This window comes from Hyperolius riggenbachi, chromosome 11 (assembly GCF_040937935.1).
Source record: "Hyperolius riggenbachi isolate aHypRig1 chromosome 11, aHypRig1.pri, whole genome shotgun sequence".
Taxonomy (NCBI): Eukaryota; Metazoa; Chordata; class Amphibia; order Anura; family Hyperoliidae; genus Hyperolius; species Hyperolius riggenbachi.
The window spans coordinates 52,810,739-52,834,467 of record NC_090656.1 but is presented as its reverse complement, the minus strand read 5'-3'; the positions used below and the strand labels follow the sequence as shown (position 1 = coordinate 52,834,467).

Sequence of the window (23,729 nt, the reverse complement as noted above, 5' to 3'; positions counted from 1 at the left end):
AGTTCTGAGCGCCACTCTATGTTTTTATTTTTCATCAAGGCACTCACTTGACCTGAGGAAGCGGCTTACGCCGAGAAACGCGTTGTCATAGTGCTGTTCGCATTCAATAAATGAAATTATATTTTATTGCATATATTTTATTACATTTTATTAAGAAATTTTGATTTTAAATTTTCTCAAAAAAAACACCTCCCTATATTCCTGATCTTCCGCGAATTGAAGATCTAGTTTTGATTCCGATTGGGCGCCTCCAACCTTCCAAATTTATCATTCTTATCCTACCCAGTAGGACATTTTCGTTCTCTCCCACCTGGAGAGTCGAAAAGATATATTTTTTCATTTTTGGAGTTGCGACCGTGGAACTACAGAAAAGGCCGAGTGGAGACGGTATTTCTCCACCTGCAGATACGAGTGGTTGCCTCTTGGGAGCAACCCACCTTTGTGAGTATATTGGCATTAGATTTCTCTCACGCCAAACCAACTAAAAGGGTATTACACCAGATTGGGCTCCCGGTTGCCGGGTGTTTGTCTATTTGTCTTTTGCCAGTGTTGAAGTGCTGTACTGGGGACAGCGTGTGACAACGCTGTCCACCTGGGTGGCTGAAAAGTGATCCGCTGTCATAGGCTGAATCCTATGACAGCCAATCACGCTGATTGGCTGGCAGGGGGAGGGAGGGTTTAAAGGAAATAAGAAAAAAATTAACATTTATTTAAAAAATAAAGAAATATTTATTAAAAAAAAATAAACATTGGGGGAGCAATCACAGCCCACCAACAGAAAGCTCTGTTGGTGAGTAGAAAAAGGGGGGTCACTTGTGTGCTGAGTTGTACAGCCCTGCAGCTGCAGTGGCCTAGTTTGTAAAAAATGATCTGGTCAGTAGGGGGGTTTAAAGGATACCCGAAGTGACATGTGACATGATGAGATAGACATAGGTATGTACAGTGCCAAGCACACAAATAACTATGCTGTGTTCCTTTTTTTCTTTCTCTGCCTGAAAGAGTTAAATATCAGGTATGTAAGTGGCTGACTCAGTCCTGACTCAGTGAAGTGACTACAGTGTGACCCTCACTGATAAGAAATTACAACTATAAAACACTTTCCTAGGAGAAAAGAGCTTCTGGCAGCAGGAAAGAGATAAAAAGGGGCTAATAGTTCATAGGTTTTAGCTCTGGCATACTTTCATAAATGTGTCTTTGAGCAAAAACAATAAAGCAGTTAAAACTTAAAAAGTAGATTTAAACATAAAATAAAACTGTGGAATAGCCTAAAAAGTCATTTTTAGATGATACAATTGTTTATTTAATTAGTTTATTTTCACCTAGGGTGTCCTTTAAAAGGAAATAAATTGTCATATTCCTCCTGTTACAGTTGTCCTTTAAAGAGACTGAGAAGTCTCCCAAAAATGAGGTTTTTACATTAAAAACCTCATTAACATTATTGCCCCTCTTAAAACGCAGCAGAACTGCAGCTAAAAACTCCCTCAATCACCCCAAACTCACCCCTAACTCGGCCGGCAAAATCCACGACTTTCTTGGGTCGTGGATTTTGCTGCCGCCTCTATGCGCGTCAATCAGCGCGTATCTCCGCCTCTCCCCCGCCCATCTCAGTGAAGGAAGACTGAGAGGTGCGGGGGAGAGATGGTGATCCGCTGTGATTGACGCACATAAAGGCAGAGCTGCGCTGCCTCTATGCGGAAGGAGCCCGTGATGTACCCCCGAGAGTTTGGGGTGATTGAGGGGGTTTTCAGCCGCGGTTCTGCGGCGGTTTAAGAGGGGCAATAATGTTGATGAGGTTTTTAAAGTACACATAGTAACAACACTGAATTGAAAAAAGACTTGTGTTTCCCTGTGGAAGGGGTGTGGCTTGGAGGAGCAGGGTGGTGTTAGCACAGCAGTGCACCAAGTCCAGTCAGAGAGGTGGTCACATGACCAACAAAGCCCATTAAAAGGGAGTTTTGAATATTGGCCCTTAGACGTCCGGAAGGGAGGTTGTTGGAATAATCTTGGAATTTGGGGTGCTTTAGTTGCAAACTATTGGAAAAGAGGAATCCGTATTGGACTGAACCATCTGTTTGCACCGGAGAAGATTGCAATTATATTGCACCCAACTATAGCAGTCTAGACTAAGGAAACTGAAATCCTCAATTATTTTGGGGTCTTATTTTGCAATTTACCTTTTTTACTTTTTATATTCTCACTTTTTTTTTTTTTTTTTTTCGACGCAACCTTGTCCCTTTTTTCTGTATGCATATTTTTGTGTGCATGCAATTTGTAAGCTGGTTGTGATGACGCTGCAGCGCCTTACAGATGTTGTGTACACAGCACCAGGGAAAGTATGTTTTTATGCTATTTTAATAAATGTTCATTTGTTTAAAAGCAAAGATTTGTATTGAATTATTACTATAAGAGCTGGTTCAGATGGACGCTTGCGGAGCGTTTACCGCAAGCGTTCGGAACGTTGCGGTAAACGCTCCCATTCAGGTATGTAATTGGCTGACTCAGGCCTGACTCAGACAGGAAGTGACTACAGTGTGACCCTCACTGATAAGAAATTCCAACTATAAAACACTTTCCTAGCAGAAAAGTGCTTCTGAAAGCAGGAAAGAGATAAAAAGGGTCAATAGTTTATAGATTTTAGCTCTGGCATACTTCAATGAATGTGTCATTGAGCAAAAGTAACAGTTAAAACTTTAAAAGTAGATTTAAACATAAAATAAAAATGTGAAATCTCTTAAAAAGTCATTTTTAGGAGAAGGAAAATTGATACAATTGTTTATTTCATTCGTTTATTTTCACTTCAGGTGTCCTTTAAGACTGCGGTCCTCAAGAGGTTAAACGCTTTAAAAAATGTTTTACTCTATACTGGCGCCTCTGTTCAAAGTATTAACTAATATCTCAAGTCCACCCTTGGGGGAGGGCTGTCACCCCCTGCTTCTGTCTACAGAGAGCAACTTTTAACCCCAGCGGGGTTGGGTCTAATCTTCCCCACCTGCCGTTACAGTGGTGGCCTTAGTGGTAACCCACCTTTGTGAGTTCCTTTCACGATATTTATGTAACACAACAATTGTGCTAACATACTACACTATCATGGGCTCTAGATCATCTCTCCATTTGTGTCTTTCAAATATATAGGGGGAAGGTTAGTGTTAGCATAGCATTGCTGCTACGACAGCGCTCAGCTTTGACTCTCTGCGCCGCGTACTGAAATTAACTACTTTGGAAATGACTAGATATATAGGTAGAGTCACTTACTGAGCCCATTGCAATCCCGTAGCTTAGTGCTGCCAGAGTTGCTGAGGCAGTGATATACACAAGCGGTGATCTGCCATACTTGGTTGTCTCTGTGCACAGCTCAGTTGATATAAATAGGGAAACATTGCACCTTGTTCATTGCTCTCTTCATTGACAGCCTGCACACATTTATCAAATATATTTTTGACCATTGTAGTGATGTGTGCCAATTATATTTTTGATATGTGTACAGGGGCAGTGTGTGAAAAGTGGGACATACCCCCAAAACCTTAATGCTTTGTCCCTCTTGCAGGTCTCCCAGAATGCTCTGGAGCAGAAAGCTGCATAACTAAATAGGCTAGGTCAGTGATGGCTAACCTTGGCACTTCAGCTGTGGTGGAACTACAAGTCCCATGAGGCATTGCAATAAGGCCCATACACACGTCGGATTTTTGCGAACAACCCGTCGTTTGAACGTTCCGTCGTTTGCACGTCAAATCCGGCGTGTGTACAGACTATCGTTCAGGTGATAAGACTGGTCTTCAGCGATCCGCCGGGCGGATCGCTGAAAACCAGTCTTATCACCTGAACGATAGTCTGTACACAAGCCGGATTTGACGTGCGAACGACGGAACGTTCAAACGACGGGTCGTTCGCAAAAATCCGACATGTGTATGGGCCTATACTCTGACAGCTCTAAGCATAGCTCGGGGAGATAGAGGCATGATGGGATTTGTAGTTTTGTCACAGCTGGAGTGCCAAGATTAGCCATCACTGGTAGGCTAACCATCACTGGGAGGGCGGGGTTACAGACAAATATACAGCAATGCATAGATATACGAAGTGTTTCTGATGCTGAAACCAGGAATATTAACATAAAATTGTATATCCTGAGTAATTTAATTCATTCTTGTATATGTTGTTGCATTGCCTCTTTAATAGTTATAAATGGGGTAAATCCATTTTTCTCTTTTTGAGGTTTGACTGAACTATATATCTTCCATTTTTAAGAAGGACAAATTGTACGTGGCATAGGTCTTCCCATAGCCGAGCTCTGGTGGTCTGGTGCCTGCTAGGGATTCTGGTTCTCCATAGCTAAACCAAGACCTCTGACATCAATGTCAATAACATGCCACTGAAGATATTGTCTATCTTGCTAGGATCTGCCCAAGATTACTTTGCTGCAGTTGGAGGGCTGGATACATTGGCTGATGTGCTTCGGCGACTGGTGAATGGTATAGAGACGAAAAGGGTCAACCCCGAATTGGCTGTTGTAGTAACGAAGACCTTGGATGCCTGCGTTGCTCAAAACCGTAAGTCATCAGCAGGCATAAACAAATGCATAGCTTTATGTTCTTGATAATGTTCACTGCTCTCAATGAAGACATGCTAGTTTTGCATGATGGAACTGCTAAGTAAATAAAACTTGGCACTCCATACAATGGGTGCCAGCAATGGGTGCACAGCAGTACCAACAGCAATTAGACACTCACCGCGGGATTAGGCTGGCTTTAACCACTTCCCTACCCTGCGTTATTCCCCCTTAAAAACCAGAGCAATGTTCTGCATTTCACACTCCTCACGTTCATTAGCCAATAACTTTATCATTACTTATCACACATAAATGATCTATACCTTTTTTTTGCCACCAATTAGGCTTTCTTTTTGCTAAGATTTAGCAATATTAAGGAGGACATTTATGCATGTTAATCAGGTCACCATCTCAGCTGCCTTTTTCTAAGTTAAATAAGCCCAGTTTGTCCAACCTTTCTTGGTAATTGAGATTCATTTCATCAGAATCCCTGAAATAGAGAAAACACTGAAACGCTCACAGTGACTACAGGGAACAATGGCCCCTAAGGACAGGTCTCATCTGGATGACAAGCTGATGTTTCAGCAATATAAGTTTACCCCTCTGACAGAAGCTGGGCATGACCTCTGGAAGTTCTGCCTGCTTTCTCTCTTTATCTCAGTCCTGCAGTTTGGTGCAGCGTGTGAATGCGCATGCCACGCCTCTTCTTTGCACCTTCATAACCTGTTTGTCATTAGTGGACTATAGGATGGCAGGAGCCACTGCAACTGTGTACAAGCAGCCTATGGGGGGTCAAGGACTGAATGAATGGCTGATTTCCCTCATAAGCTACTTGGACCTGATGAACTGGGTGATCAGTAACCCCATGAAGCACGAGGTGACCCCTTCTTTTCTGTTTTCTTAATAAATCCACTTGCCAATATGCCTCCATATTTATTCATTGGCCGATCCCCCATTAGCTGCTAGTACACAGCTACAGTCCAGTATAGGCAATGGCTGCACTTATTCAAATGCCACACCAGCAGGCAGGAGAATGAGACTGCAGGGCAGAGAGGCGACAACCAGATATTTCCGAGTTTGCACCCAGCTGTTCATCCAAGTGAGACCCGTCCTTACATGTTGCAGCGCTGCTGCAGTTGTTAAATTACCAATATTTTACCATGCACTTACTGGGCACCCATTCTCACTTCAACCTTTTCTTCCTAGTGCCTAAAGCTTTGTACACACATCACGATTTTCCCGACGACCAGTGATTTTTTTTTTTTTTTTTTTTTTTTTTGAGCGACAAGCGCTGTTTATGCAACATGGGCACAGGCGCAAAATCATGCGACTGTCGCTTAGAGGATCGGATCTTTAAGATCTCTGGCAACTCCACACAAAGTACCGTGATTGCTTGACTTCCCGTTTGCGCCCATCATGTAACGTTGTGTGCAGGAAGAGGCAACACTTAACAACCGTCGACAAGGGGACGTCGCTGGACCTGTCGGGTGGTGAGTACGAGGCTTTAAACTAATCCCACCCTCTACCTTATGTCTAACACTAACCCTCCCCTCCTATTGCCTAAAACTAATTCCCCCTCCACCTAATGTCTGATACTAACCCTTCTTCAAGTGCCTAAAAATAACCCACCCACTCCACCTAATGTCTAACACTAATAATTCCCCCCCCCCCCCCTTCAAGTGCCTAAAACAATTCCCCACCCTCCACCTAATGTCTAACACTAACCCCCCCTCCCGCCTTCAAGTGCCTAAAAAAAAAACACCCTCCACCTGTTGCCTAACACTAATCTCCTCTCCAATTGCCTAAAACTAATCCCCCCTTCCTAATTGTTAACATTAACCCGCTGCCAAAACCACCTCTAGTGGATCGGTTACAACCGTTATTTCCTATGTGGTATCAGATTGGCTACTATCAGCCTTAGTCGCTCAACTCACTGTGCGGATGCCAGATTTTTGATATTTAACACAGGCCTCTATTAGACCCCTGCTGATCCCTACATCCAAATCACAGGATCCGTCTTAATACTGGGTATACATAATGCAAATGTCAGTCAGGTTGATAGGTCATTTCCGATCTTCTCTTGAATGACAACTGGATTGGTTTTGTGCAGTGGTGATCTGAAAATCGATTTTGCGGTCAGGAGCAGATCGGACATGTCGGGAACTATTATGTCAACCTGTTGATCTGATGGCAAATGGCATCGTGTATAGCTAGCATTAGAGGCCTTGTAGTGTTAGTACAGCATCAATAAGACTTCAAGGACACCCAAGGTGAAAATAACCTAATGAAATAAACAATTGTATCTATCCTCCTTCTCCTTAAAATGACTTTTTAAGATAGTCCACAGTTTTATTTTATATTTAAGCTACTTTTTAAGTTTTTACTGTTTTATTGTTTTTGCTCAATGGCACATTCATTGAAATATGCCAGAGCTAAAAATCTATGAACTGTTGACCCTTTTTATCTCTTTCCTGCTCTCAGGAGCTATTTTCTGCTAGGAAAGTGTTTTATAGTTGTAATTTCTTATCAGTGAGGGCCACACTGTAGTCTGACCCAGTCCTGACTCAGGCAAGAACTACCACTTACATACCTGATTAACTCTTTCAGGCAGAGAAAGAAAAAAAAGAACACAGCATAGTTATTTGTGTGCTAGGCACTAATCATACACCTGTCTATCTCATCATGTCACCTCCGGTATCCTTTAACCTTCTGGGGACCGGCAGCCTTCTCCCCCCCCCCTTAAGGACCGGACCATTTTACATGCGAGGGGGGTGCCAGGCAGCCGGATCCCCAGTGTAGCTAGCTAGGCATGGTGTCCCCAGTGTAGCCAGGTGTCCCCCGTATTGCCAGCAATCTTTACTCCCCTCCCAGACTCCTGCGATGAGCAGCTCTAGCCCCCTCCGTTTTGGCTGTCATCCCTGCATGCACTACCGCTAAGTTCCGGGTCGCGGCTTGATGACGTCATCAAGCCGGGACCCAACACTTAAGGCAGAGTGAGCGGGGATGCCGGCCAGAGCGGAGGGGAGCGACGATTGCTGGGGGAACGTCAGGATGGTGAGTCCCCGTCCTCTTCTTACCCTCAGACCGCTGCTGCCAATAGTGATCAATCAATCAAGATGGCTCCTGATCACTGAGGGGAGATGTCAGCTGTCATATGACAGCTTAATCTCCCCTCTCGGGTGCACACGATCACGTCGGGAGTGGAAATGGCAGGTGGTGTAAATCCTACGCCGCATCAGAGTTAGGCAGTCACAAGTGCGGCGTAGGATTTACTACACGTGGTCCCCACAAGGTTAGGAAACTACTAGATCACTGATCTTCTCTTGCAGCTCCATGAGGGTCACTGGATAGATGGCTGTAGTTGTGTTACTGAGCTTTCAGCATCAAAGAATTGTATGTTGGGCACTACCACTCTGCGCACGATTGCATTGCAGTCATTAGCACCGGGACTGCGGTAGTGGCGTGAAGGCGCGTGATGCACTTCATGTCTGGAAGTGTGCACGTGACTTAGGGGACAGATGCTTGTCACATCTGATGTCACTTGCGTACACGTTCAGGCATGCAGATTTCCATGTCGGCGCAATCTGTTATGGTGGGATGTCAATTTCTACGGTAGGCTCTTCTGCCGCACGCAGATTGCACTGCACCATGTGTGCAACCAGCCTCAAAGTGGCTTTACATAATCCTGCGCAATACAAACTGATATAATTATACAGTGCGTAATCAAAGGTCCTCATCTGTGGAAACTGCAGGGCAAAATCCTTTTTATGTTTTGGAGACATGTCCAGCACAAGGATATGCAAATTAGGTCCCTCCCCTTTGATATGTCCAGCTTCCTTGTCGGCCAGTTAATGTTATAGATGGCTTCACTGGCCAATAGGGATGTCCACAAGTTCAGCTCTGATTTTTAGTTTCCTGCATTACATTTGTTCCTGTCCCTGGACTGAAAATGTATGTATGTAGTTTTCACTGAGGTAAAGTAAAAGTAACGCTGCCCTTGTTAAAGTAACATTGGCAGCGTTTTTGTGGAGACGTTTTATTGGAAGTGATTTTTTTTTTTTTTTTAATATTCATAGGCCGTACCCATCAGGTTCTGCAGTATACTCGTGTATAAGCCTAATTTTTCAGCACAACAATGTGCTGAAAATGTACCCCCTCAGTTTATATGTGAGTCAGTGGAGCGGAACAAATGGTGGAGTGGGTTTTGTTACTGGCAGAGGAGCATAAGGATCTTGTAGTAGTGATCCTGCTCTTGCCAGCTGGCGCCCTGCTGTGTCTGTGGCCCCAATCCCCTGCAACATGGTGTGCAGAGTGTGCTGCTCAAGGCTACCTGTGTCCCTGGCTTGTGGAGAGGCGCGTGCAAGCAATGTGTTAGCAATGATCGGATGTTCTTCCTGTGTGGCAATCGCTGTGTCTTATATCTATGATGCCATCTAGTGGTGTCTTGGGACACAGATGTATCATCCTTGGGGCACATCTGGCTATGGGGAGGTGGGTTGACTTGTACTGGGGGAATATCTTGTGTGCTATACTAGTGAGGGGGCTTATATGCAAGTCAATTACTTTTTCCTGGTTTCTGTAGGAAAAGTGGTTACATCGGCTTAAACGCAGGTTGGCTTAAATGCGAGTATATACGGTATGTGTCTTTACAGAATGCAGAAGTAGTGTCTAGATATAGAATTGTGAATATAAAGCAAGTTCTATTTTATTTTCTGAACTGGAGGGATTAGTCGGATTGGGTCATCAGCAGTGTAGAAGTTTTAAAGGCTCATACCCTCATGAAACTTTTCCGCCCAACTATCATATCAACTTGTTTTGTTTTGGACAATAGGCATGTGTACGGGCAGAAACCGACTAGACGACCAACTGATAATGGGTGGTTTGCCCGATCCAACTGGCAGATCAACTGACCAAATGTTGTGCAGGTTGGCCACGTGTGTACATGTCGTTTGAGCGACTTGTTGCGGTTTGTCATGGTGAGCGGTTAGTTGTGTATTAAGTTGAACGTGTTTATGAGCCTTAAGGGAGTTATACATGTTAAGTTGATTTTTGCTTTGTTTGTTTTTTTCAAATAAATTACTTTAGCACTTAAAGTATATTCTTGATTTTTAGCTAGGGCGGTAAACCTCTTGTCGAAGCACGGGATCATATCGAATCTCATCACCCTGTTGTCTGACAGAAGTCTAGATCCTCAGGACAGGTTCAGTATCATACTAGCTCTAGGCCACAGCACCGAGGACTGCGGTGAGTACAGACCTGTTTTTATACTACCAGTCTGAATGATTAGAGTTTCATCGGGCAGTATTTTTTTCCCCAAGAACAATTTTGGTTTCTATGCATTTTACAGTAATTGGAACAAAAAAAATATGTTTCTCAGGTTGTACCCATTACAGTTTAAAAACAAAAAGTGCTACTGTAGATAAAACTGCTAATTTGATTTGGCTATTTCTCCCCTTTATTACAAAATGTAAGGTATGCTCCTGTCACAATTTATGGTGATAAATATCCGATTTTGAAATAAAGGTGGGTTTTTGTTACAGTGTGTATGCTTTGCCTTGAACTGAGAAAATAATAAAAGTATTTTTAATTGCAAAAAAATTAGGGAGAAAGGGTTGATGGGGAAGGTTGGATAATAATTTTGTTATGTAGAAGGCGTGGTCCTTAAAGGACTTGCGAGCCCAAATATAAAAAAAAAGACAAGTACCTTAAACACTTTTAAATGCACGGAGGACGGCGTCCGCGTCCTCCGTGCAGTTCCGCCGGGTCCCCGCAGTCTGATCGCCCCCCGTGCCGCTCCCGACCCCACAGACGGGGTCGGGCTCCCCTTTCTCTCATAAGATGGCCACCGGAGCTGGCCGCGGCTGCGCAGTCCGCATACACGTTAGTGCGGCTGCGCAGCTCTAGGGCCCTCCCCCCGATCCACGCACAGTAGCGTGGATCGAGGGGGGAGGCCCTAGAGCTGTGCAGCCGCACTAACGTGTATGCGGACTGCGCAGCCGCGGCCAGCTCCGGTGGCCATCTTATGAGAGGAAGGGGAGCCCGACCCCGTCTGTGGGGTCGGGAGCAGCACGGGGGGCGATCAGACTGCGGGGACCCGGCGGAACTGCACGGAGGACGCGGACGCCGTCCTCCGTGCATTTAAAAGTGTTTAAGGTACTTGTCTTTTTTTTTTTATATTAGGGCTCGTAAGTCCTTTAAAGTGGATGTGATTAAACCATATATTTAAGGGCTTCTTTCCACTGCCGCGTGGCTCTGCGCATCACTACCGGGGAGCGGAGCTTGCGATCCCATTTATTACACTGAATGGGATTGCGGGCGCAATCACCACTACATGCTAGAAACCATGCACTGAGATTCAAAAGTGAATTGCAGCGCATTAATGGAAACAGCAGTCAGTGCAGTCTATGCACTTTCTGCTGTATGGAAATTAGGCCTTATTGCATAGTTACATAGTTATTTGGGTTGAAAAAAGACATACCGGTACGTCCATCGAGTTTAACCAGAAAACAATGTACAGCAGCCTGCTCCCTCGCATATCCTTGTTGATCCAGAGCAGTGGCGTAGCTAAGGAGCTGTGGGCCCCGATGCAAGTTTTACAATGGGGCCCCCCCAAGCACTCTATACATAGCAATTGATACGGCGCACCAAAACCTGCTAATGGCAACAACAGTGTCAGAGGTGCAAGAAGGGGATGGGGAAACGTTTGATAATGATTACCACTATTCACAGTATCTATAGAAGTGATTAATATGAGCACAGGATCAATAGAGAGCTAATAGTGTAGTTGAGGGAGGGCCCTTCAGGGCCCCTTTGGCCCAAGGACCCCGATGCGGTCGCTACCTCTGCAACCCCTATTGCTACGCCCCTGATCCAGAGGAAGGTTAAAATCCCTTACAAGGCGTGGTCCAATTAGCCCCAAAAGGGAAAAAATTCCTTCCCGACTTCAGATGGCAATCAGATAAAGTCCCTGGATCAACACCACTGGGCATTACCTAGTAATTATAGCCATGGATGTCTTTCAATGCAAGGAATGCATCTAATCCCCCTTTAAATGCAGATATAGAATTTACCATAACGACTTCCTGTGGCAAAGCATTCCGCATCTTAACCTCCCTGGCGTTTTGATTCCCGCAGCGTTTTTTTTTTTAACCTAATATTTTTTTATCATGTAGCTAGCCTAGCACTAGCTACATGATTCCCCCCTCCCTGCGGCACCCCTCCGATCGCCGCCGGCGATCAAGCCCGTCAGGAAATCCCGTTCTGAACGGGATTTCCTTCAGGGCTTCCCCTGTCGCCATGGCGACGAACGTCATGACGTCACAGGGAGTCCCGATCCACCCAATAGCGCAGCCTGGCGGCGATTGGCCAGGCTGCGCACGGGGTCTGTGGGGGGGGGGCCTCTTTCGCGGCAGGTAGTGGCGACGATCGAAGAAATATGCAGCTAGCAAAGTGCTAGCTGCGTGTTTCAAAAAAAAAAATATTCAAATCGGCCCACCAGGGCCTGAGCGGTGCCCTGCGCCGTTACTGGACGAGCTGAGCTCGTCCGTAACGCCCAGGAGGTTAATCACTCTTACTGTAAAGAACCCTTTCCTAAATAAATGGCTAAAACGTTTTTCCTCCGTGCGCAGATCATGTCATCTAGTCCTTTGTGAAGGCCTAGAGACGAAAAGCTCATCCGCCAAGCTTTTATATTGCCGCCAAAGCCTTATTTTTGACCATGCTGTCATTTTATGACTGATCAATAAAGAGCTCATTTTTACTTTTCTACTTCTGGTGGTGCCAGCCTCCTTTCTACATTAAACTTTTATATTGCCCTCTGATGTATTTATACATGTTAATTATATCCCCTCTATGGCGTCTTTTCTCTAGACTAAATAAACCCAGTTTATCTAACAGTTCTTGGTAAGTGAGACCTTCCATCCCTCGTATCAATTTAGTTGCTCGTCTCTGCAACTGCTCTAAAACTGCAATATCTTTCCTGTAATGTGGTGCCCAGAACTAAATTCCATATTCCAGCCTTACTAGAGCTTTAAACAGGGGCAATAGTATGCTAACATCTCAAGTTTTTATTTCCCTTTTAATGCATCCCAAAATGTTATTAGCTTTACCTGCAGCGGCTTGGCATTGAATATGATTATTTAACTTGTTATCAATGAGTACTCCTAAGTCCTTCTTCAAATGTGATGTCCCCATCTGTATCCTGTTTATTTTGTATGGTGCTAGAGCAGGCATGGGCAAACTCGGCCCTCCAGCTGTTAAGGAACTACAAGGTCCATAATGCATTGCAGGAGTCTGACAGCCACAATCATGACTCATAAAGGCAAATGCATTGTGAGACGAGAGTTGATGATTCTGCACAATTTTGTATCATCTGCAAAAATAGCAACATTGCTTTCTACTGCATCTACAAGGTCCTTAATAAATAAATTGAAGAGCACTGGACCCAGTACTGAACCCTGTGGGACCCCATTGCTAACAGTCACCCATTTTGAATATGATCCATTGACCACAACTCTTTGTTTTCTGTCCATTAGCCAGTTCCCTATCCATGCACACAGACTCTTCCCCAGTTCTTGCATCCTCAACTTTTGCGCCATACTTTTGTGGGGAACAGTGTCGAAGGCCTTTGCAAAGTCCAAGTATATCACATCTATAGCAATTGTAATACTTTCCACTGCATCCTTGTTATTACCCGTTTTTTTCGGAATATAAGACGCACCTAGGTTTAGAGGATAAAAATGAGGGAAAAAATAATACATTAAACCTAGGTGCATCCATGGTGCAGGAGCGTCTTGTGGATCTTCCCCCCTCCCCATGCGCTATCTAAGCTACAGTAAAACCTTGCTGCCACAGTAACTCCTGCTGCCCCATTAGCTACACCAACCCCCTGCCATCCCCACCAGCTCCATTAACCACATTAATTACCTCCATTAATCAGCACTACTAGTTACAGCTACAGTAATATTTATACAGAAATCAGAATCTGCAACAAAACTACAAGCAGATACAACAATGTACAGACAGTAGGAATAGGTAAAGGTAACAAGTCTTACAATTTTGAGGAGCAGGTGTCCATGTGGGAGAGGGCCAGTGAAGTGGGCTGTGGGATCAGTGCCCATCCAAAGCACCAGCAGTAGAGGCTGAAGGAGGCAAGGGGGTAATGTCCAGGTCACAGCCAGAGCAGCTTGCTGCGGATGTTGCAGAAGCTGGGTGCTGGTGGGTCTCAGCTGAGGCAGCACGTGCGGCCATTTGTCCTCTCCTAAGCGTGGCCGTGAAGTGCTGGAGTTGATAGCCGCTGGTCAGATGCGACTGCAGAGCGGCGAATATGCCACGGTGGCCATGATCTCAATGGATGTCGGGGAGAGAGCCGAGTTTGGCCGTGCAGCTCACATGCGTCAGGGTCACGTAGTGAGAGAGCGGCTGACCAGGAAGTTACAAGACGGGGATCAACACGCGCCAGTATTGAAGATATAGAAGCAGATGGAGGACTCGTTGGCTGGATCCTGGATCGGTAATAACGCTTTCCGCTGCGCTCTGCACTAATAGCATGCCTCAGACTTCCAGCCATCAGCCAAGCAGGCTGAACTCGGCTCTCTCCCCGACATCCATTGAGATCATGGCAATGGTATCCTGGCATATCTGCCGCTCTGCAGTCGCATCTGACCAGCGGCTATCAACTCCAGCACTTCACGGCCACGCTTAGGAGGGGGACAAATGGCCGCACGTGCTGCCTCAAGCGCCATGTAAATACGAAATTTCAAACATTTGGAATATAAGACGCACTGACTTTTTCTCCCCACTTTTGGGGGAGAAAAAGTGCGTCTTATATTCCGAAAAATACGGTATGTTTTACTCTGTTACATTTCCCCATTTGATTCATGGTTTTTGTCCCTTATACAGATCCCCCTGGTAGTCTAGTGGTCCCGCATATGTTTCCCTGGTGGTCTAGTGGCATCCCTGTAGGCTTTCCTGGCTGGGCCGGGGCAACGTTTTCTAGCTATAAAGGCAGACATTTCAAAATGTGCTCCCCCTCAATGTATTGTGACAATCGCTGTCCTCTCAGCGCATCACTGCAGCCAGCCCCATACTGCCAAATGGTCCGGCCTTGATTCTGACCCAGTCCAGTCAGCAGTACTAGGCTGGCTGCAATGGTGCACAGAGGGGACAGCAACTGTTAGTGGAATAAAGACAGGTGAGAGACCCTCTTTAAATCCTTTGAGAACTCTGAGGTGAACCGAAGGTCAAAAGTTAAATACTTAAAGAGAATCTGTATTGTTAAAATCGCTCAAAAGTAAACATACCAGTGCGTTAGGGGACATCTCCTATTAGGCTTCAAAGTTTCACACGTCACCCACCTTCTAGGCCTAGCGTAGACCTTCGTGCCGGTGCAGATCTCCTGCAGGTACACCACTCCGCCCGAAACATGTTGTGTTTGTGCCTTTACATGCTTTGAATACAGCTTGTTGCTGAAGCCTTTTGTGTGCGGTCTCCATTTTTGAAGTTTGACATCTCCTATTACCCTCTGTCACAACTTTGCCGCTCCTCGCCGCATTAAAAGTGGTTTAAAACAGTTTTAAAAAGTTTGTTTGTAAACAAACAAAATGGCCACCAAAACAGGAAGTAGGTTGATGTACAGTATGTCCACACATAGAAAATACATCCATACACAAGCAGGCTGTATACACCCTTCCTTTTGAATCTCAAGAGATCATTTGTGTGTTTCTTTCCCCCATGCACTGAAGTTTCAGGCTGCTCGTTTCTTCCTGCAAAAAGCTTTGCCCTTGTTTGTAATTCCTCAGTATGTGAAAGCCCAGCCAGCTCAGAGGACGATTTATCCAGCTTGTAAAAGATAAGCGAGAAGAGAGAAGCTGCTCTAATCTAAATAATACACAGGCAGTGTGCAGAGAGGGGCCTGGAAAGGTGAGTTCATAGCAGAACCACAACACTGAAGAACTTGGCAGCCTTCCAGACACAGGCTGACAAGTCTGACAAGAGAGAGATAAGTTGATTTATTACAGAGACAGTGATAGTATAAAGTGCTGCAGTTAGCCAGAACACATTAGAATAGCTTTTGGAACTTGTAGGATGATAAAAAACAGGATGCAATTTTTGTTACGGAGTCTCTTTAAGGAGAGGGAAGCCTCTGAATCCTACTTAGGCTTACCGCATTTTCCTCTGCCACTGCCTTGGAACGTAGTACAAATTGCGAGTCTGCTCCTTTTCATGCATGACCGTGCCTGCGCAGTGGAACTAATTACTGTGCAGGCCTGACCATACTCTTGCAAGTACAGTATGGCTGCATTTAAGCCTAAAGAGGAGCACAGTCGGGAATGCGGAATCCAACAAAAGTTTGTCTGATTCCTTTGGGGGTTCCACACTTGGCAACGGTGGTGGACCGATGGATGGCTCTGAAAGCCTCTGGTACACTATAAGTGCACATAGCTGTGCCGGGGAGGGAGTTACACTTTAATGTGACACTATGACAATGAATGACCCTGTGAAGGTGGAAGCATGTACAGATGTGATGAATAATACACATCAATAACTGTATGTTAGCTGTTTATGTGGACTTTAAGCGTTGAATTCATATATTTCTGAATCTGGTCTTGGGGGTTATCTCATTTATCATATGATCAGTTTATTTCACACACGATTACTCCAATGTGTCTTTAAATTCAAGTGGTTGTGACCAACATGCCATCCACACAGATTTTCGTATATATTCAGTAGGGATGGCAGAACAGTTACTGGCGAATAAAGACTGTATGTGTTCGCATTTTACAGCAAATTTTTGCTGTAAAATTTAACTTTCGCATTTAACTTTGAAGTGAATGACCGTGTCACATATCCAGAAATCTGGGTGATTCCAGGATGTATGGGGTATGTGCTAGAAACGCCCAGCTTTCTGGGTATGTTAAAAAGAACTGTGGGAACAAGAGGTTGTAATTTATAAGTAAATCAATTTTGAATACCTCAAAGAAAAAATGTCAGCAAAATGACATTCTGCAGCAGAATTCAGAATGTCATTGTCTGGGACTTGTTATCGTTAGCATAGCAAGTTCTGGGCTGGGAATGAGATCGACGTGCGTGGCGCTGTCCGTTGGTCATCGGGGCAGGGATCAACGCATTTGGCAGGTATCAAAAGGGTATGGTGCTGGATCATTTCCAAGGATACTGTCATGCAAGTAATGAAAGGTAATTATTTATGGTTAATTAAGATCATTAAAGGACTTTTTGTGGTTGCCTTTTTTTATTTCATTTAACTCCCTAACCACTACGTCACGCCAATGGGAGTGACCGCGATCCGTGCACGATCGTTCCCTGACAGTTCACGGAGCTTGGCTCCATGATCAGACTGCTAGCTTTGATCGCGGCTAGCAGACTGTTTAGAGCCGAGAGGGGAAAGAAATCCCCTTTGTTTACATTTGTACAGCGCTGCAATCTCCTGCAGTGATGTACGGGGGATACTCGGCTGTCCCTCAGTGCGGCTCCCAATGCGTGTCCTCTCATAGGCTGTTGCCTATTAGAGGGGGATGAGGGCTGATCGGTGTCCTATGGCGATCTAGGACGGTACAGGGAGAGGGAGAGAGAGGAATGAGGGAGGGAAAAGCCTCCCATTTTTTAATAACAAAAAAAAAAACAGATCGCAGCAGCGATCAGAATCCTCCTATAGAGTGTCCCATTAAGGACAATAAAAGGAGGTAAAATTCATTTGTGTGCTGAGTTGTAGGGCTGGGCAGCACGCTGACAAAGCTGCAAAGCCCTGTATTGTGAAAATGGCCTGGTCACTAGGGGGGTGTAAGCCTGTGGTCCTGAAGTGGTTAAAGTCTTTGTGGAAATGTTCATCATGGTGTTGGAAATATTTTGGTGATAAAGGAAACCTTGTTGAACATGAGAGAACTCTTACTGGTGAAAAACCACATTCATGTGCTGAGTGTGGGAAATGTTTTGTGCAGAAATCACTGCTTGTCAGACATGAAAGATCTGAGTATGGGAAATGTTTTGTTAGGCCTAAGAGATCTCAGACGGGTGAGAACCCCTATTCATGTGCTCAGTGTGGGAAATGTTTTGGGAGTAAATCAAACTTTGTCATGCATAAGAAATCTCTCACTGGTGAAAACAGCGATTTAACATGTTCTGAGTATGGGAAATGTTTTGCCCAGAAATCAGATGCTATGCATGAGAGTTCACACACTTGTGAGAAGCCCTATCCATGTGCTGAGTGTGGGAAATATTATGTTTTGAAATTATATCTTTTCATAAATGAGAGAGCTCACACTGGCTAGAAAATCTATTCATGTGGTGAGTGTGGGAAATGTTTTGGGATTAAACCAAACCTTGTTAGGCGGGTTGCACACTTGTCAGCGTGTGAATGGTTATGTTTTCTGTCATGTGCATTTTTGCGTTAGTAGTGCGTTTTGTCCGCACATGCGTTTTGTCTTGCATTTTGCGTGCCTTTTAACGCGTTTGCGGTTCGCATATGCAAAATGCATATGCGCATATCAAAAACGTTTCCATGCATTTTTCTATTGCGTTTTATGCAAATCACTAGGAAGAAAATAGGAAACGGAAATACATCAGAAAACATTTTTTTTTAAAACGCATAGAAAAATGCATTAAATTGCGTCACCATTGACTTTCATTATGTACGTTTTTGAAAAATATGCAACAAAACCAGCGTTTTTAAAAATGCATATTATAAAACGCATACAAAACGCATATGCATTTTTATATGTGTTTTTTTTAATGCCGCCCATTGACTAACATTGCAGGCAAAAACGCTGCGTTTTTTGCAACGCTACCGTTTCTGCTCAGTGTGTTCCTAGCCTTATACTAGTGAGAAGCCCTATTTATGTGATGGGAGTGTGGAAAATGTTTTGCAGTGAAATCAGAACTCGTCAAGGGCCCGTTCAGACTGCACGCGTTTCCAGTTGCGTTTTGGAAACTCGTGCAGGAGGCAGACACGCACGACATCAGATGTTCACACTGCATGCGTTCTGGACCTGTGCGGTCCGGGAACGCATGCTGCACGCAGATTTTGTAAAAACGCGTGGCTATCCCATTCACTTTTCAGTGAAGGAATCAGCCATGCAACGCACACAAATGCGGATGGCGTGCATTCCGCACGCGTTCCGCACGCATGGCCATCCGCATTTGTGATCTGAACAGGCCCTCATCAATGCGCTGAGGGTAGGAAATTCCTTATTTCAAAATCGTATTTTGTTGTTCATAACAGATCCCACACGAGTGTGGGAAATGTGTTTTTCTGAAATCATAATTTCTCACACATGAGAGATGTCACACTGGGGAAATGCCCCATTCATGTACTGAGTGTGGGAAATATTTCTGGTGTAAGTCACTGCTAATCAGACACTAGTGTTCGATGTAGCAAATGTATTGGCTATAAATGTCCTTATATACTTTTTTATTTATTAATTATATTTTTTTTTTTTCGTTTTTGCGCTAGGAAGCAAATTTACATTCTGGGGACTCTTTCAGGCTACTCAGTGTTTTGGTTTGTAAAGTGGTAAAGTCCCTGAACCTAGGTGACATGATGAGATAAACATGGGTACATATAGTATTAAGCCAAGTTAGAATTTGTCTGCTGAACACCGCAAAATTATTGTTTGTGGCAAGCCCCATTGACTTTAATGGCAGGTGAACTTCTAAAACCTTCAGGACATTTCTGCAGCCACAATTTCTTAAAAAAAAAGTGTACAAAGTGTTCAAAAACCCAGACAGTGGCATGGCGGAGGCGGGAGCAATGGTAAAAGATTTTCAAAAAATATGTATTTTATGCTATTTTAAATATTTTTTGATGAATCACAATAGATACCTTTTGGAAATGGGTAAGGGGTATGTCAGTACCCCTATACTCATTTCACCTGGCGGGGGGGACTCCCAGTGCCATCATAAAGCCCCCCACAGGAGGTCGACACCCCCCCCCCTTCCCTAGGCACTGGAGGCTGGGAAGAGACCCTTGTTTATGAATTGGAGGAAGGCACCGGGGGAGAGTGGGAGCCTCAGCCACCCCTCTCTGCCAGAGCCTTTCCCATACTATTGACCATGTGGGCTGATCTAGTTAAGGCTGCAGAGCCCCATGCGGCCCGGGCTTCACAATCTGGTTTTCCCAGCCTGCATGGGTGACAAGGGGTTAAAAAGGCTCGGGAGAGGGGACTCTGCGTCACTTTTTTTTTTTTTTTTAAATTGAACTTTTTAATGGCCTAATTTCAGTTAGATTTTTAAAAAAATGACGTGGGGTCCCCTCTCCCGAGCCTCTTTGATTCCTTGTCACCCATGCAGACTGGGATAGCTAGATTGTGGAACCTGGCACGCATGGGGCTCCGTGGCCTGAGGTACACCAGCCCACTTTGTCGATGGTTCAAGGGCGGGGGGGGGGGGGAGGACTCTAAAAGAAAGGGTGGAGGAGGAGGTGGGGGCGTCACAGCCCTGGGGAGGCTTCATGATCGTATCTGGGAGTTCCCTTTAAGAGGGGGACCCCCCCAGATACCCACCCCCTCCCCAGGTGAAATGAGTATAGGGGTACTGACATACTCCTTACCCATTTCCAAAAGGTATGGATTGGAGTGCATCTCTTTTGAAACCTAAAAAAGCGATTGTGTAAAATACGTATTTTCTTGTGAATAGTATGCAATGCATGCCCTCTGCCATACCACTGCCTGGGTATTTGGACACTTTCTAGCCTTTTTTAAAAACATTTTTGGCTGCAGAGATGTCCTGAAGATGAGCTCGCCGTGAACGATTGTTTTGCGGTGTTCAACCATTCCTAATCGCAAGCAAGTTCTAACTCGGCTTAGTACTTTTTGTGCCCATGTTTGTCTCATCATATCACCTAGGTTCAGGGACTTTATTACTTTACAAACCATAACACTGAGTGGCATGAAAGAGTCCTCAAAATGTAAACTTGCTTCCTTGTGCAATACATTTCCTACATTGAACACAAGTGTCTGATAAGCAGTGACTTGCAGCAGAAACATTTCCCACGCGCAGCACATTAATTAAGCTTTTCACCAGTGTGACCTCTCTCGTATGTGAGGAGAAGTGATTTCAGAAAAAAAACATTTCCCACACTCGCCACATAATTAGGGCTTCTCATTAGTGGGAGACTTCTCAAGTCTGATAAGCAGTGATTTATGCCCAAGACATTCTCCACACTCAGAACAAGAATAGGGCTTATTCCCAGTGTGACAGGTTCAATATGAAACAAGCTCCGATTTCTGTGCAAAACATTTCCCCCACTCAGTAGATGAAGATGGATTCTAACCAGTGTGAGATCTCTCAGGCCTGACAAGTAGTGTTTTATGAACAAAACATTTCCCACCCCCAGCACATGATTGTGGTTTCTTACCAGTGTGAGTTCGCCAAAATATATCCCACACTCTGAACATTTCCAGAAAGACTTAAAATGAAATAAAAATGCAACCATGAAAAAAAACGCTTGAATGATTAATTAACCACAAATACTTACCTTTCGTTACTCGCATGACAGTATCCACGGGAATAATCCAGCTCCATACCCTCTCTATACACAATGAAAGACTGAGTTTGACGATTGTGTTGTTCCCTGCCCTGATGAGGGACTGCACTACACACGTCGATCCCATTCCCAGCCCTGGGCTTATATACTGAGTATAGCAAGCCCCAGAGCAATGATATTGTGAATTCTGCTGCAGAATGTCATTTTGCTGACTTTAAAAAAACATTTTTTCTTTGAAGTATTCATAATTAATTATTTTTTAAAACTACAAGGTATTTTTGAAAAATCTTTTTTTCCCTCTTGTCCTCCTTATTTGGTGATTGTAACATGTATGGGGGCTTTGCCATAAACCGCTAAAGTTGGCGGCCATTGACATCTCTTTAAAAACTATTAAAAAGCGTTTGTATAAAATACATCTTTTTGGGCAAATATTTTGCCATTTATTCCCCTCCCTATGCCACTGTTTAAAAATATAAAAGAGAGCAGTGGGCGCACTGGTGATAAAAAGCAGCCTAGGTCAGAAATCTCAGGGTCCGTCCTCAAACCCCAAACCGTTCCGAGTCAATATAAACACTAGGAGGACCTGGCGCTCGATGGCTGGAGGATACAATGTCCCTGAAAACCAGCCGCTGTGTTAAATATGTGAAAGCAGTACCTGCAAGCAGCACAGGTATAAGGGAAATACCTGCTGCTGTTACATGAAGTCCTCTGTGGGCATAAGTTCCCTGCTATGTGCACAAACACAAATCCCGATCTGGATTTCGGCCAGCAGCCTTCCTCAGGGGATGCCCGGATCGGGATTTTAATCTTTGATATGTTAATAAACAAGCATTTGTCAGTAAGTACAATCATTGTGGGGTCTTTCCAACACTAGACGCAGTCTGCACTATGGTGTGTCCCCTCTGTGCTTCCATATACAGGAAGTGAGCCGACAGCATCCTGCATATCCTTTGGAATGCAGAGCACAGAGTGTGCGACATCACTTCTGGTGGAGAGACTCAGCGACCTCAGTCAGAGCCAGTACATCCGTGCGAGCGGTGTTTGTGCACATAGCAGGGAACTTATGCCCACGGAGGACTTCATGTAACAGCAGGAGGTATTTCCCTTATACCTACGCTGTTTGCAGGTACTGTTTTCACATATTTAACACAGCGACTGGTTTACAGGGACATTGCATCCTCCAGCCATCGAGCGCCAGGTCCTCCTAGTGTTTATATGCCACTGTTTTGGTTCTTGGACACTTTATACACCTTGTGCCAGTGTAAAAGGTCCCATTGAGATATAATTGAATCACGTTGTCTAAAGGTGGCCATACATGGTACAATTTTTCTTTTTTTTTCGATTAGATAATTTAGTTCGATGATTCGAATATAAAGATTTTTCCAGCATGTCCGATCTGATTTTTCTCGAAAAAACTGGATAATTGTTCGAATTTCTTGAACGAAATTTTTTTTTCCCAACTTTCATTCGATTCGATCATTTAGATTGAATAAACGAGATAATCAAACGTTTTTATTGTACCATGTATGGCTACTATAAGAGTAGCATACAAATGTTTTCCTCACCAAAAAGACTGGAATTAATTTGTTGATCTAAGATACAGCTGTAATGACAGCTCCTTTCAATGCTGTATTCTGAGCTGGGGGGAATTGGGATTTTTACGCAGATGACATTACTGTGTGACAAATGCTGTAGGAATACAAGTTTTCATTCTATGTTCTGTAATTCCACTTTAACAAAAATCCCTATTAAAATGTGATTAGTCTTAAGAATCGTTAATACAACGGATTACTGATGCATTCATCTCACATTTGCCACTTCTACAGATCATGCAGCCTTTACAAATTGTGCTATAAAATGCAGGGCTGGCACTCAGCGTGCAATAACTACAGTCTGATTTGTTTTTATCTCCCGTTCTGCTGTCGTGCTTTATTGACCGGCGTGCTGGGCTGCTCAGCGAAAATATTTGCTGCCGTTTAGTGCAGGGACAATGACGCTTACCCAGCAGTGGAGCAATAATCAAACACAAGCACGGAGCAGTTTGTGTGATCTGTTTTTAATGAGTGTCTCTTTCAACAGAGGCCAATCAATACGAGCTGCTGAAAAGCAATGGACTTCCACTCATGATTCAGATGCTGGCTGAGTCACAGGATGACGAGATACAAAAAGGTGCTACATTCGTCCTTCAGAACTGCAGAAACATAAGTAAGATTCAATAGCGTGATAATGAGGTTAACTTGTAGCAAGCGTCAACTCCATCTATGTGTGCTTTACTGTAGCAGCGGAAACAGGCTTATGTTGTACAAATGACTGGATAATGGAGATTCTTCTGCCTAATTTGTGGCCTGCCTTGATGGATTTAAAAGACTGATGCATTTTTCAATGGAAACTCCACTATCATTTAAGAGCCTCATATAAAATGTCAATACTATACGGTTTTGTCATTTATAGTGTTAGTGTAGTTATATGTAAAGTGGTTTTGAAATGTGAGGGTTTTTTTCACACTGCATCCGTTGTGTGGTCCTTTTTCTGTCGGAATAGCATGGAACATGCTGTGCTTTTACAGGACAACATACGTGTTTATTTTTGAGGCGATGCATACTTCTATGTACTGCAGGGATGTCCAAAGTCCGTCCGGAGGGCCAAACACGGCCCGCCAAGCCTTTTCCAGCGGACCCTAAAGCTCTT

The 23,729-nt window shown here is 44.3% G+C and overlaps 1 protein-coding gene across 12 annotated transcripts in view; it reads left to right on the top strand.

Annotated features, from left to right (window-relative positions):
- Positions 1-23,729, top strand: part of TERB1 (telomere repeat binding bouquet formation protein 1) — a 138,676-nt gene that overhangs the window by 36,612 nt on the left and 78,335 nt on the right. For all 12 annotated transcript variants that reach the window (XM_068259680.1, XM_068259686.1, XM_068259687.1 and 9 more), the window contains 3 exons: positions 4,392-4,544; positions 9,656-9,787; positions 23,121-23,246. In XM_068259680.1, coding sequence (XP_068115781.1) covers positions 4,392-4,544; positions 9,656-9,787; positions 23,121-23,246 — 411 coding nt within the window. The remainder of the gene's footprint in view (positions 1-4,391; positions 4,545-9,655; positions 9,788-23,120; positions 23,247-23,729) is intronic.